General features: G+C 43.3%; 2 protein-coding genes across 2 annotated transcripts; one reads left to right on the top strand and one right to left on the bottom strand.

The window, feature by feature from the left end:
* LOC100824855 (magnesium transporter MRS2-I) lies at window positions 1-6,454 on the bottom strand. Its single transcript, XM_010231865.3, has 12 exons — window positions 6,021-6,454; window positions 5,551-5,580; window positions 4,958-5,099; window positions 3,796-3,917; window positions 2,807-2,881; window positions 1,870-2,097; window positions 1,745-1,789; window positions 1,541-1,585; window positions 1,427-1,456; window positions 1,008-1,127; window positions 683-818; window positions 1-417 (listed from the first exon to the last, which is right to left on the bottom strand). The coding sequence occupies exons 1-11, from the start codon at window positions 6,258-6,260 to the stop codon at window positions 732-734; spliced, it is 1,164 nt and encodes a 387-aa protein (XP_010230167.1). The 5' UTR covers window positions 6,261-6,454; the 3' UTR covers window positions 1-417; window positions 683-731.
* A 3,780-nt stretch (window positions 6,455-10,234) lies between these two features.
* LOC100832811 (protein NCA1) lies at window positions 10,235-15,847 on the top strand. Its single transcript, XM_003559393.4, has 8 exons — window positions 10,235-10,340; window positions 12,106-12,456; window positions 12,540-12,768; window positions 12,899-13,044; window positions 13,801-13,888; window positions 13,965-14,111; window positions 15,292-15,444; window positions 15,536-15,847. The coding sequence occupies exons 2-8, from the start codon at window positions 12,128-12,130 to the stop codon at window positions 15,584-15,586; spliced, it is 1,143 nt and encodes a 380-aa protein (XP_003559441.1). The 5' UTR covers window positions 10,235-10,340; window positions 12,106-12,127; the 3' UTR covers window positions 15,587-15,847.
* The last annotated feature ends 158 nt before the right edge of the window (window positions 15,848-16,005 follow it).

Genomic DNA, 16,005 nt, shown 5'->3' with positions numbered 1-16,005 from the left:
TAAGTGGACGACACTTTTTTCGTGGATCAGAGGAGTACGTAATACAGAAAGCAGCCGCTGTGAATGGAAGTCCTAAGCAGCCAATGGGCCTCGGCGCTCGCTATGCCAGTAAAACCTGTAAAATGACAAAAACTGTCGCGGGCAAAGAACATACCATGCGTGCGAGCTCAAAGGCTGAGGACGTCAACATGGAGCATTGGAGCCACCGTGGTAGTTTCCCACGGGACTGTAATAACAGGAGCTAAGTTCACGTTTTATCGGTTCCTGTTTTTCTCTTCCTTTCCTTCCGAGGATCGGTTCCTGTTTTTCTCTTCCTTTCCTTCCGAGGAATGAACTGTTCGTCTTGTTAGCCCCTCAAGTCCGAAAATCATCTTGGAGACTTCGACAATCCACTTCTTTTTGTAAGATCATTACTTGCTGCAAAAGCATGTGATCGTAGACATTATTGTGCAGGTGTCAGTGTCGACGTCCTCAAAACTAAAAGCACTAACCAACCTCGGACCCAGTTAACTAACAAGTGTACTCACGGAGCTGGTGAGTGGTGACAGGTAGAGGAGATAATCATCATGTGTCCCTTTTAAATTTCTATCTTTTTCTATTTATTGTTCCTTTTCATCATCCCTAACTCCATACTAATGAAATTGGTACAAGAGATGAATCATCCGCAATGTTGATGCTCTACCTCAAAATTTACAGTTGAAGGAAGCGAGTAATGCATTTATTCCAGCTATTCAGGACCCAACAAGACCCTTGTGCCGAGCATAAGCAACAACGAAAACGAACATCAAGGCACAAACTAGCCCTGATATAAGAACCACCTGTCACATGAGGAACACAAGTTATAGAAGAGCAAGACACCTGTTATAATAATCCATAATCACAAATTACTACTACCCTTGTTCCTAAATATAAGACGTTTTGGTAGGTCAAAACATCTTATATTTAGGAACATAGGTACTGAGGTAGTACTATATACGGTGGTGCTATTGTTAACTGTTGTGACTTACCCATTTAAAGATGTATCCGTGGTTCTCGTTCCAAGTGTACGGTATGTTCATACCGAATATTCCAGCAACCAATGAGTAAAGTGACAAGCAGACAGTCCCAGAACTCAAGAATAGCTCTAGCTGCAGGAAGGAAAGGAAAATTAAAGTTTTACTCTAGCGAGAATGATGAACGTTTAATGAGCCAATGAATATTCAAGCTACAATTTTCCCCTGCAATCTGGCCATCATCTAAATCAGACAAGTTTGTGAAACCTTAATTAGAATAATAAGTTTTACTCTAGCAGAATGATGAACATCTACCATCAATTCATTTTAGAGTAGGTAGCAAAGTAGCACAAGCTTGTCTACAATGAATTTATATTTTGAAGTACCCGCATCTTTAGCAAACAGAATCATAAGGTTTGCACGTTGAATAGTACCTGAATTAACTGATTACGGTGGTTGTCAAGCTGCACAGAAGAAGAAAATAGTCGGCACTTGAAGACTAAAAACAGCCACATTAAGAACACATCTAAATTACAGGGAAACATTACCTGAATATTAATGTAATCTTCTGTGTCATCAATATACTCTCTCAGCTAAAAAAAGATGTTGCAAACAAATAGACTGTCAGCAGGGTGTTAAATCCTAGGCTTTTAACAAGGCTTAGCAGGAGTTTCATCAGTACTGTTGTGATTACTGATTAGGCCCTGGTTTCGCTAACCTATTATGAACTTGACCTAGCTGCCCCAACTTACCGTTGTTAATTTGTTTAACGTGCCATCAATCTGCATGAAGTATGCCTGCAAATAAAATTAATTTTCAGTACTCAGCCGGCGATAGTGTAACCAATAATTCTTCAGGTAGATGAGCAAATAAAAACCTCCAGCAACATCTCCAGCTCTTCCACATCATTCTCATTTCCATGTATAGTTGCTGCGCTGGCTCTACTGGCTCTTGATATTTTTGAACCAATAGTTGGGGATGCTGCAAACCAATTTTGTACACCGGAACCACTAACAGGGGATGTTGCCCCAGCCAACTTTCTAGACAAGTAAAGATCAGCCATGTCATCGTCATCATCCAATAATTGTTCAAGCTCATCTCTCACCTAGCAAATAAAGGGTATCTTGTGACATACTAGAAAGCCCATAAGGAAAAAAGCAATGATATCAGCCTATAACTACTCATTAGAAAAAACAAATATTAAGAGATTAGAGGAAAAATATTGATTAGTACACAGCCAAAAGCTGTGAATAGCTTATATTCTAGAACAGTTCACGAAATTCCCTGGATTGAATGAAGAGAATCCAATCCCATCAAAAAATTTAAGATACATGGAAGAAGACAATGTAATACATAGACAATCTCTGATAATATTTCAATCAAGTCTGCAAGAGAATAAATGAAAAGATATAGCTTAAGTGGTGATTAGAATAATATCATAGATCTGACATATGATATTACAAGTGCTCTTCCAGATGTTATTTAACTTATGATCTAGTTTTAATCACCTGAGTCCAGTAATTACAAATCATATGCCTCACTGTGATGGAGTGCGAAATGATAAACCAAGAAAACAGAAAAGCATGGCATTGTCCATCAGAAGTTCAGAACTGTGTAGTATTTCATTTACATGGTTTGCAGAAGAGCATAAATAGCCAATATTAAAAACTTTACCTCCACTCAGCAGTGGAATTCAGATGACAGTATAGTTTGCAGAAGAGTATAAATAGCCAATATTTTATGAATATAGAGACGGGATACTAATGAGATGTCCAATAACAGTCAAATGAAACACAATGAACAGGAAAACAGACCTTCTGAACCCTCGCATTCAACCTCGTCATACCACTTTTTAACTTCCGTACCCTATCCAAGTTTTTGCTGCTAATCTGCGGTTTCAATAGTAGAACTTAATATGGATAAATATACAAGGAGAAGAGTTCAAATGAACCTTCCATGCATCTAATGCATGAAGAGAATGTAACAAGGATTTAGAGATATCTTAGCCTGATGTGATTTAATGGATTCATGGAAAGTTAATACTACCTCCGTTCCATAATTCTTGTCGAAATATTACATGTATCTAGACGCCTTTTAGGAATAGATACATCCATTTTGGGGCAAATTTGAGACAAGAATTATGGAACGGAGGGAGTAGTTGTTAAGGAGGTAGCTGTGCAAATGTGCATACTGTTCCTCAATGAAACTCCATCTCATCATAAAGTTCTGCGACGCGACTTCAGCTACTATTTATTGGTGGTGAACGAAAATCAATCATAACTTTGAAGACTTAAAGAGTAAATAACACAACCACGCTGTCAGAAATGTGGTTAATTTAACTAACGCTGTCAGAGTAGCATGCACACCTTTCAGAAGTAAAGTGTAATGTCTCAAATCCTAATCTTAATGGCATCAGATAACACTACTAACACTGTATGGATGTTAAAATATATATGAGTATATGACCAAAAGTGACATAGAAGAGAATAAAGATATCTACTTAGAACATGTTTTTCTATTTTTGTGGAGAAGTTCTTACTGAATAATGTCAGCATCCTACACAACAGCATTTTATTTATACAATAGTTTATGATGCAAATATAAGATGCCATGGCACTATGGCAGCATTATTTACCTATCCATGGTCCCTTTTCTTTTACTTCCAAAAGATGGACTATACGTCTCTCGCAATGAATATCATGAAGTGTGTTGCTTCAAATAAATCACATGCAGTGTGTTCCTAGGAGGTGCTAATAAAGTTTATACTAAGGGAACACTGTACAGTAAGCATGCGTTCACTCACCTTGGATGTTAGTTCATCCAAAGCTGGGTAAGCATCAGTCTCCAGCTCAGTAGTGCGTGCATCAAGAAAGCTGCAGATTGCTTCCAAAGTAACTTCTAGTGCACGGAACTCAAAGGGGGATTCTGGTGTTCATGAGATGAGATGGCAGCTCATGAACAAATTGTGTAAAAGCATGATTTCCTTACCAACATTAATTAAGATAACAAGCAATTAAAGCAGTAATGAATAATAAGAATATTCCTATAAGAACAACACAGCTGATGGAAAAGAGCAAGGTTTCATTAATGTACCAGTGGCCAACCAATTATGCAGGAAAAAGAAATCTTTGCAAGACCTTTTGATCCAAGGAGCAGGATATAGTTGTAAAATACTAAAATGACACCAATTACTTTTACTTTACAGGTTTTATTCGAAATACAACATGAAGAAGCAGTAGCATTATTGTAAACAATCAGGAAGGCACCATATAGAGAAAGTATGACTCAAGGTTCTTAGTTTACATGATGGTCACCATGTGTTAAATTAATCAGTCAAGGGTTCAAATATATGTGTATGTGTCCTTTGGTCAACTCTAATCATCCTTATTAAGAGGAAAGGTAGCCACATGTCTGTACTGGATCTAATATTTGAGTATCTCAAAATTCTCTCAACAGATTACAAGTGAAAGTCAAATGGGCATAATAGAGTACCAAGAAGACTCATATAGACAGCATGATATATAGTTAGGTGCCATTACTTTATACTTTGGATCTTTCTGCTTGGACTGCTAGTTGTTTTTGCCAGAAGAATGACCTAGTGACATAGACATATATGCTCCCTCCGATCCATAATAAGTGTCATTGATTTAGTACAACTTTCTACTAAAGTTGTACGAATTGGAGGGAGTACTAAAAAGAAAAACAACAAAATGGTGCAGCAACTGGCCACATCTCAATCGGAAGTTTTATGTCTATTGCTTCCTTGTACATGTTTGCATCCCTACCAAATGTTGTTTTCCTCATTTGTTCAAATTATTCGGCATCAAAGGGGAATTGGCATACTATGCATGGACATATGCAATAAAAGTTACTACGATCAACAGTACAGATATATAGAGACATGACAAAAAAATAGATTCTGCTTCTAGCTTCAGTAATTCACAAGGAATGGCAACCGAACCTACCATCTTCTTCAGCACCTTCCACATCATGCTGTCCACTTAAATCCTTCCCGTCATGCTGAGCAGAACTTAAAGGTGCTAGTCGCCTCCGGAGTTCCTCTACTACAGGGATTACATTATCATCGGAAGGATCCCGGAGCAAAACCTGAGCCCCAGCCAAAATCAGACTAATTATTAACTATAAAATACCACCACGTGGATGAACAATCAAGAAAAGAAGATAATAAAAATCTACATAGTTCTATGAAATATGCACCCAGGTTCCTACTATATAGCCAACTGACAGACTTCTAAAAAAGTGTTCATAGCAGCTAGTCAATTTAATCTCAAGTTGACAGATCACGTCGAATCTAGATTACTAGTTAATTTGCATAATTTTGAATTTCCAGCATCCTGCAACTTCTACAGATTGCAACAATGGCTCCTATTTGCGCCAGAACCCTCCAATCTCCTGCTAACTATTTCAAAATGATACAGGTCTCGAGTGAAAGTGAGTATATATATTCGACAGAAATTTTGCGAAGTAAACCAGATTGTGAAGACAAAAAAAATTGAAAGCTACCATGACCAAGTGAAAAATAGGCAGTAAAGATCACCTCTTCAGAAGTAATGATCGCCTTGATATGCTGCTCAACCCACCGATGAAAATCCCACCAACAAACAAACAAACAAGAGAGTCGTCAGAAATCACCAACAGTGAACCTAAACATCAGCCTGTTTTCAGATACAGCAATTGGCAGCTGTATCACGTTAAACATCACCTTTGATCCATGGAAGCAGAACGCCACTGCCGAGTTAAAATTGTCAAAACGGACAACAAATTATGGAATAATTTCAGTACACGCGTTTAATAAAATTGAATCTAAACGCAGCACCACACTGAACCTAAATTAGCACGTGATCGCCAAAACAAAAAGGTAACCCAGGTAATTTCCGGGAATTCGAGCTGCTCCATGATTCCACCCATCTACCGAAACCCGCGGAAAAGCAGGACGCCGTAGTTGACCACGAAATTCCCCCCAGAAAAAGGACCTCAGGACAGGCAGGGGGGGGACGGGAGGGTCACCTCGAGATTGAGGACGATGGCGCGCTCGCGCCCGAGGATGGTGGATGGGTACGAGAGCAGCGGGTCGAGGATGCGCAGGTCGCGCGCGTTGATGTCGACTCGGTGCATGATTGCGTACTTGTCGGCGTCCAGCACCCGCTCCTCCCCGGCCGCGTCGAACAGGATCCAGCTCCGCGACGCCGCCCGCTTCTTCGCCGCCGCCGCCGCGGCCTCCCCGACCGCCGCCACAGCCGCCGACATCTCCGCGCCCGCTCCAGTGGCAGCTCTCACATCTCCGGCGTGCCCTCGCCTCCGCCGCCGCCGCCACCGCCACCCCGCGTGGACGGGACGGATGGATGGTTGTACCGCGCTCGTTACCTCGCGAGCCTTTCCCTTTTCGTTGCGCCGAAACGAAACTTTTCTGGTAACGGGGAAGTAATAAATCACCAAGGGAGAGGACACAGATGCCTGCCTGCCTGCCTGCCTTGCCTGGTCGTTTGATTGATCCCGGCGTATAGGACGAAGCCGATTAACTAACTACAGATCGGTTTATTACTGTTAGCACAGAGAGACGTACTGTACACCGTATTTTAGTACTCCTGTACAGGAATTAGCGGAGGGAGGGACGGTGAACGAGGTTATACTTGTTTCTTTGTCCTTTTGACGAGCGATTGTGCCGGTATCTAGTACTCCCAACGTAGCACGGACAATGTCTCAACTTTGACTAAATTTGAATGCATCTATACACTAAGTCATGTCTAAATAGATTCAAAATTTAACAAATTTGAAACATCTTTTGTTGGACGGAAAGAGTACTAGAATTTTTGTCATGTCCATGTGGGCAGAGATATTCTCGAGTCTTCATCACTTGTTAAGAAAATACAAAGTAACTCTCGCCAGATGTACGTATTGCTGGTTTTCAAGTCAATTTTATGTGACTCGTATAATCTTAAAAGTACTAGGCAACAGAGACTCGAAATGTGGCTTCATTCGATCGTACCCACGTGTGTATAACATTTTCTTCTTCGCTTCATGGTTCAGGCGAGCAGCTATTCTAAGGCTAGACAAAAAAATAGTAATGGTGAATGCTACCGTTCAACCAGCCTCTGGGTTCTCTCCGCTGCTACGGAGTATTAGGAAGATATTTTTTTTCCCGAGCTTGCCGGTGGACGTCAATGATGCCTGCCTGCTTCTTACCTATCGATTCCTTTTGTTAGAAGAAAAAATTAGTTGCGATTCTATGTTTAGATAAAAAAAAATGCCGTGACGAAGTACATGTACGAGTCGTACTGCGCCTCCTCTTTGGGATCCCCGGCCCCGGCCGTATCCGGAATTCGGTCGACACGCCCCTCTCGAGAGTCTCGACCAGTCCACTTTCCACGAGGACGGCAGGCAGCAAAACAGAATCGAAGGTTCGTTCCACCGTACCGGACCGAGGAGGCTAGCCTAGCCGCACGGGATGCTCGTCGGTCGCGGATGGCGACGCGAGCGGCCCGGCCGGTCATGCGTTCGTTTTTCGTTCTTTCCAAGGCCGCGGAGAAGGGGGAATCGGATACGATGCCGTCGCCATGCGCGCCCGGGCCGCCGATGGATGGATGGAGAGTTGGTTGGTTCGTTCGTTGGCCCACGCGTTTCCCGCCGCGCCGCACGGCACCTGCACGGCTGCACCCAGGATCCCCCCTTTGTCAGTCCTCGACTCGATCTCTCCCCCTGCGGCCTGCGCGGGTGCCGCGCGGCGCCGCCCAACGAACTACACAGTCCCGGTCGAGAGCGAGCACCCATCTGGTGCACCCGTGCGTGCTGCGGGCACCAAACCTGGGCTGACCAGACCATAGACGCGCGTTCCCAACGTGTGCCTGCATGTCCAGTCCACGCTGCGGCGCGAGACTCCATGTACCACGTCGTCTCTTTTGACGATCTTTATCCGTGTCTTTTTCCACTTCATTGAAAATTTGAAAGGGTGTACCAGGTTCAGGGTGTAGTACATGCTGGTGTGTCGCTGTCAGAGACGTTGACGCCTAGGTAAAACCCGCAGGTAGGTAGGTCCAGGTCCTCGATGGTTAAAAGTGATTGGTTATTTGCTCATAGGTGGGGTGGATAACAAACTATTTTCCGGTGAGCACGTGTACATTCTTTTGTACCTGTGCTGATCTGGTCGGTCCATTCAGGGTGCGTGAGTTGTCGCCGTTGCATTGGGAACATCAGGTTGCCGTGGACCCCTGGAGAAACGTTTCACTGCCAAGTAGTGCAGATTCAACTCTCTTTTTCTATGCACGACCTTCTTAATTCATTGCTCTGGTCGTTGGAAGAAGTTTTTTTTTACTTGCTCGTATGACCTTTGTTGATGTGCCATTTTTTCTTTTCTTTTTAAGTAGCTCAGGGATGTTGGCCTCCTATCATGGATCTCATTACGCAGGGGGGTTTAACCAGTCAAGGGATGAGAATATCATGGCACTCGCGGTGACAATCAGCAAGACTTCTCACCCGATCATAAAAAAATAGAAATAATGATCAGAACTGGCCAATTGCACGCGAGCATCGCGAACATGGCTGTAATAATCGATTCCTTGGGCAAGCTTATATAGTTATATTGGAATAAAGCCAATTGCTCTGGCCGTCGAGCCCGCGAGCATAGTTCTTCCGGCCGCACTAACCGAGGAACTTCTGATGAATCAGGAGGTCAACAGCCAAATGGTGGTGGCATGAATGAATCCTAGGTAACATGCTGACATGTCAAGTAATTAATATCATAACCAAAGGTAGCATCATGGGCACGTTTAAGTCGTTGGCTGTATTGGTATGCCAGACGTATGTTTGTATGTGGTACAAGCCATCTCATTGACACTAGGAGCCCGAGTGCACATAACAACTGACCCTCCTACATAATCGACTTGCTTAGTTGCCACTCCTATTATGACACTGACACGGTATTCCTGATAATGTACCGCAGCCTTAGACCACCTGGTAGGCGAACTCGATATCAGGCAGGATTCATCAACGCTTGTCTTTCTAGAACCTACCCTCAAAGGGGTTCCAGTTGATGAAAATAATGCACCAATTTTTTCATCGGCTACCTTAGCGGAAGAATTCATTTGGCATCCCGGGAAGGCGTGGTTGAGTGCCGGAGCTCCTCAACTCAAGGATGAGGTAATTTATTTGAAAAGAAATACTAATTTGGACACATGCCTTGTTGGTCTTCAAGCATGGCCGTGGCATCTTGGGACGTGCTGGAGTTCTTCGCAGTGTATTGGGATCTTTGTATGAGATCCCATTGATCTGGCCATCGATCTAGGCGTTCATTATGTTCTGGAATTCGGAGGGCCACACTTTAGTGACATCTCAAGGGGAGGTGGGTTTCCCGCTTCTGGCATTGCATGACTCGATGGGGATTCCGATCTCAGGACGCGCTTATGATGAGTATGTTCCGGAGTCATGTTTCAAGGATGAATTGGTTGCTCTTTTATTTTCAGCATATGCCACCATACAGAAGAATAAGCTTGAGAGCAATAAAGAAGGGGATATCCTTGTTTCCCTTGCTAAATGGATTGATTGATTTTTGTATGATGTTTCTATAGTGGAGAACAGCCCCAAGACACCTTTACCATCAAGCTATGCCAGCCGAACCAACTTCCTTTAATTCGGTCACAAATTTTCCGTCGTTCCGCAAGTGTTTGGTAAAGGGGCGTGGCTGGCAATATAGATGGCCATCGGACCGTGCTTTTCGGCAATGCTGGAAAGCCCTGCGGGCTTAGCCCGACTGTGCCTGGCCCGGCACGGATTTAATCGGCCGGGCCAGCCCGAGGCACAGTCTGTGTCGAGCCTGGGCCCCGACCTCAGGCAGGCCGGCCCGATTATTTTTTCTTTTTTTAGTTTTTTATATTTGGCCCATTAATTCCTAAAAATCTGTTCCAGCGCAACATTTTGACCTATAATCCGTCCAATTTTAGCCCGTTTTCATCTCTTTTTTTCCTTAGCTGGGCCTTATGCAACGTTGGTTTTTCTCAGGCCCGGCCGGGTCTTAAGGCCCGGGCCGGCCTGGCCGGCCTTGGTGCCGTGCCTGGGCCTCGAGTTGGCCGTTTGGGGCCGGCCTTGGTGCTGTGCCTGGGCCTCGAGGTGGCCGTTTGGGGCTGGCCCCTCTATTCCCGGGCTTCACGGGCCGCACTTGGGCCAGACCCGTTCCGTTGGCCATCTATAGCTGCCAACGACAAAAAAAAGCCCAAATCGCCGGTTGACCCAGCCCAGACGGAACCGTTCTCTTGCCCAGAACCCTCTCCTCTCCATCCCGCGGGCGACGAGGCGAGCAGGCGACGCAGCGGGCAAGGCGGCCGGCGACGGGTGAAGGTATGCTCCTCCTCCTTCCTCCTCTACTCCCCTCCCCTCCCTCCTCCTTTGATCCCCTCCCCTCCTTCCTCCTCTGTTCTTGGCGAGCAGCGACCGGCCTGGCGGCGGCGGTGGCGGTGACCGGCGTCTGCTCAACATCGATTCTGGTGAATTTATACTGCTACCATTTTATGTAATGGACGCTTAGTTTGCCTTCCTATTTGGAAATTGTAGACTAGAGTGGTATATAGACAAAATAGCAGTACCGATGTCCTCAATTGATAGTTAGAACCATATTTGCAAATAATATTGGTACTTCTCGCTCTGTTGTGTGTAAACTGTATATTTATTTGTTTTTTTATTCTTGTAAACAAAATAGAAAACATCAGTAGTACACTTCGTAATTCTTGTGGACAATAAATAACATCATTACTAGATTCATCAGTTCCTAGTAGTAGGACACTTCTAGTAATTACGCAACAAGAATCTGCAATTACAATAGTACATTTAAGATCGGAACCATTAAGAACATGCGCACCACAGATTGTATCGTTGGTTGCATTAAGCCGAACCACATTAATTTCTGATACCACAAGTAGGAAAAACAGGGCAGAACCTTGTCAATTCCAGATTTCCTATTTCCAGAATTCATCCCGACCCTCTAAATTTCTTTTGGAGCTTTTTGGATACCCCGAAATAATTTGGTTCCTCCAGGTGAAGTCTAGATTTCTCCTGGCTTAGGGCTAAGGGCCATGGTATCGTGAGAAATAGCATTGGTGACATCAAGGACAATAAGGTCAGCTCATTGTTGACCATCTTGTTAAGATCAAACGGGTGACCACGTTTAACGGAAATAGAATGCGTAAATTGGACCTGGACCGTTCCAGACCTTATTTTAGATGAAGCATGAGTGATCCAATTAATCTAGCAAATTAGCAAGGTCGCCAGCTGCAGTTCCTGTCGAATTTTGCGCCAAAAAATACTTTGTCTACCCTTGCTCTAAATTATCGACATATTTCTTCTCCTTCATATGCTCAGCCAAGTAGATGAAAGATGCGCATAACAAAAATATTGTGAAGTTCGGCCGGACATATATATTCTATGCACTAATTAAACTTCAAAATTTTCTTTACAAATTACAGACTCCGGAAAAATCTAATTAGCTTGAAAATGGTGACCTGTTAGTAGTAGTTTTTTTTAAAGTAAAGTATCTGCTCTCATCTGCATCCAGGTCCAGGGTAACAATAAATAAATCCACCCCACGGCTTCCTCTCCACTGTACTGTACGGGTGTTACCTTTCTCTTCCTCTCCTGAGTCTGACCTACCCAATCCGGCTAGAGCTGCCACCGTGTCCTACTTTGGTGTCACCGTGGTCTCCCTGACTTATCCTCTCACACGCGCCACCGGCATCGCCGTTCCTTTTCTGCCTCATAGTGTCCATGCTGACTCAACCCCGTCTGGAATATTGGCCAGTGGATTCTGATGTATAAGCATTTTTTGATGCAAGATTGGTTAGTCCCTGCTAACCTCTAGAAATTTTGGGTGTGCCGGTGCACACCATGTAGATCCGACCTTAGAGCGAGGTGGACCTTGAGGTAGTAGAACAAAGTAGATGCCCACCCCCGCTAATCGCTCTTGCATCCTTGCTCTTAGCTCCGTGGAGGCCTGGAGCTCTGTGATTTGTCTGGGTCTCCAAGATTGGTTTCAACAATAACACACTTCACCGATTCAGCAGATAAATTTGGTTTGCATACCTAAACTCACACCTTGCCCCCATCTTTACAGGGTACCTAAAGAATTAATTACAATGAGCTCTCTCTGCCCTTTTGCAAAAGCTACCACTGGTGGTGGTGGTGTATGCCCCATGAAATCGAACAAGAACAGCACGGTCAAATCTAACAAGAATGACAGCAGCAGTGTATGCCCGGTAACCGGCAAGAATAACGGCGAAGAGCACGAGGAAAGTGGCACCGACCATGCCGGAGAAGAGAGCCCTGACCCTCGTGTGGTGCCCGCCAAGTGCCCCTTTGGCTATGACTCCAACACTTTCAAGCTCGGTCCCCTCAGTTGCATGGTCTGCCAAGCACTGCTCCATGACACAAGCAAATGCAAACCGTGCTCGCATAAGTTCTGCAAGTGCGTGCATCTTGTGTTTCAAATATAGACACATTCTGCCCTTTTCATTGCTTGCATATGTCCTGACAGGGCAACCTTGGCAGGGCATGCATATCACGCTTTAAAGACTGCCCGTTATGTGGTGCTGACATAGAGGGGGTTGAGCCAGATCCCGAACTCCAGGCCCTTGATGATCGCTTCATTGACGGCCATGCCCGAATCAAGAGATCACTTGCTGGAGGGGGCGAGGAAGAAGTCGATGGCAAGAGCAAGGTGATATATGAGGATGTCTCCATGGAAAGAGGTGCTTTTCTGGTGCAGCAGGCTATGAGGGTCAGTAATCAAATCAACTCCATTCTTCTTTAACCTGTGAAATTTGCACAGTTCATGGTTATCCTGTATGTATTTACTCTAATCGATGATCTTGGTGTTACGACGATGTCCCTAACTTCCTCATCTCCAGGCTTTTCGTGCACAGAACATTGAAAGTGCAAAGTCAAGGCTCAGTATGTGTGCAGAAGACATCAGGGAGGAGTTGAAATCTGCAGAAGATAACCTTGATCTATGTTCTCAGCTTGGGGCAGTCTTAGGAATGCTTGGGGATTGCTGGTATGATCATCTTTCTTGACTACTGCCCCTGCACTGCTTTTTCACTTTGGCATACTAAGAAACAGACCACTTTGAAGCAAACTAGGATTAAGTAATGTTGTTTTGTCCCACTAGATTTGTTTTACTACTTAATGGCTTGTGGTTGCATCATGGAGGTTCAGCATGTAATCTGCTATGTGAACGAGCCCATTCTATGCTAAGACAGCAATTGAGCAACGTTTTTATGTGAATTTGCCGTTGATACCTTGACCGTGTTACTCAATGTGCTAACTTCAAATGGCTTAGATATCCTAAAAAATAAATAAAATAAGGATTCACTGTGTTTGTTACTCATAACCTGTTCTACTCTAAGATAGCAAATGAGCAAGAATAGTCTGACCTTGGTAGTTTAGCTCTATATTGAATCAGATTTCTTGCTCTTTTTAATGCATCTCTACTTTGGAATGACGTGGCATCATGAGTGTTTTTTCAGTGCTGGTGCTGGCCAGTATCTTACCAAGATCTTTACTTCTGTTCAGGATGTCCCGTACATGCTCATATGAGAGATAAATGGTCCGTGATATGTCTCTGATGACCAAATTGTGCTTCAATGTCCGTAGTGAAAATTTTGGTCTTGCACTGGGCTATATCGTTCTGCTTCAGCTTTTTCTAACCACTGCTTTGTACTCCATTGGGTATATTTTTGCACGTTTATTGCTAATTCTGTTGATACCTTCTTTCTCCCTGGTCCTCATCGCTGTTCTTTATTATTTTCAGTCGGACCTTGGGAGACGCTTCTTCAGCGATCACTTACTATGAAGAAAGTGCTGAGTTTCTCTCAAAATTGCCCACAAAGGATCTTGAGGTTGTAATATATTCTAATATTTATATAAATAGTATTAGCATCCCTTTGTTAATATAGCTTTTTCTTTGTTCTATAGTTGGTCCACACACTCTCAGTTTCACTAAATAAAGTTGGAGACCTTCGCTACTATGGTGGGGACCTACAATCTGCAAGAAGTTACTATGCTCGTTCATTGAGTGTTCGCCAAAGGGCAGTAAAGGAACACTCATCTGTGGCCTCCCAGGTAACAACAATGCTGATGTTCCGTGAGTCATGAATTTAAGATTAAGCATAAATGCAAACAAGATAGTTTGTGCTAAACAAGAACAGGAAGGAACCTCGGGCATCCTTCTCTTTTTTCTGTACTTCTCTGTTACTATTTATTTGCTACCACTTGTCTTTGTTTTGGACACTGAACATTATCATGCAGCTATTTTTTGGACAATGCTACTGAAGTGTGACATCCTAACCAGAACACTATCATCTGCCATATTGCATGTATCTGGTACTCATGGGCATGCACATATTACAGACACAGTTGGAGATTAAATGATAACTGGGCTGGATCCCTCAATGCAACCGTTTTTTATGTTTCATTTGCCTTCACTGAAGGCGAGTCCTAGACCATACTGGAGCTACAAGAAATTATGTGCTGTAACTTTGTTTGCGTGATTTACTATAATAACTAAAGATTTGACAAACAAAACTGGCAACCTGATAGATTTCGCAACAATCAACTTTTTGAACTTGTTATTATTGTTCGCAACCTGAACAACAGATGGATGCAGATCTGGTAAATGATTTTCCTTTGGTCCTTTATTCTATGCAAAGGCCAAGAGGACAATTACATTTGACATTTCATGTTCCAAGTCTTTGGAGGCTGCCACCATTTGTATTAAAGCATTCTGCGATTCTGCCAGATTCATGCACATAGATTTTGCGGTTCATTTACTTTATGCAATTATGTGCAATGATGGAAGTGATGGGAAAGGGGAGGAGAGAGAATTGAGCTGTAAAAAAATTGCTCCTAGTCTTGAACTTCTTATTTATTAGTTTTTCTTTAATCTCTGACTTGAATGAATCATTTCCATTCAAAGTGGTTGTCAAGCTTGCTTCACTGTAAATGTATAGTCAAGTTTGTCTTTGGTAGGATCCAGAGCTGCCTTGTTTGTTTCCTGGATAAACTGCAACGCCAAAATGATACTCAGTATTAATATTGAGAATCACTTGTTTGCTTGATTCATACTTTCTACGCAATAAGTCTGTTATTTGAAAATGCTCTTTTCATGATAAGTATGGTGTGCACTAGTAGGATTGATTTATTCAACTGGATCTGTTAGACAGAAGTCAGAACAGATAGATGATTCATTTTGTGCTTTGCTTTAGTTGGTTTTATTTGACAATCTGGCTACTGTTCGGTATAGGTAATTGATCTAGCAACTTCTCTAGCCAAAGTTGCGGATGTTGATAGAAATCTTGGTAACCAAGAAGCGGCAGTTGAAGGTTTTGAGGAAGCCATCAAGTGCCTTGAGAAGTTAAATCTGGAAGATTCTGAGCAAGCTGGTCTTGAGCAACGGGTAGCTATAATTTACCCCTGCCGCACCTCTTGCTCTCCTGTTTGTGCTCCTACTCGTTGATCTGAGTAACTTTCATTCTCTACTTTTTCAGCGCCGCTCCGTTCTTGACTTTCTACACAAACAGTTGGATGCGAAGTACTAATGCACATGGTCCGCCAGGCCGAGGGGTCGTGGCGGAAATGGACACGGATAGCAGATGTGAGAACACTAGTCTGCAGACCATGCATCATCGATCGTACATGTCATACCAACATATTAGGAGTAATCTGCACCGTATTATGCATGCTGTTCCGCTTCTGCCAATGTAAATGTGCCGGTCTTGTATATGCATCATCGTGTATAAACTTCATGTGCATGTGTTGTAAATACCTGGCTGTGTGCATCGTATGGATGTTATTTTGAACCCTTGTCAAATAATTATTTTATTTAATTGAAAAACTCGTTGAAATAATTTTGTATCATCATTCAATTGCATATGCATTTCGAAGATCTAGCGACATTTCCACTAACACCGTCCACTGTTGGTGATTCGTGAATGAGAGGCCCACACATGTGGGCATG

This window comes from Brachypodium distachyon, chromosome 1 (genome assembly GCF_000005505.3).
Source record: "Brachypodium distachyon strain Bd21 chromosome 1, Brachypodium_distachyon_v3.0, whole genome shotgun sequence".
In the NCBI taxonomy this organism is placed as follows: Eukaryota; Viridiplantae; Streptophyta; class Magnoliopsida; order Poales; family Poaceae; genus Brachypodium; species Brachypodium distachyon.
The sequence above is the reverse complement of the archived record's forward strand: the minus strand, read 5'-3'. Positions and strand labels throughout refer to the sequence as shown.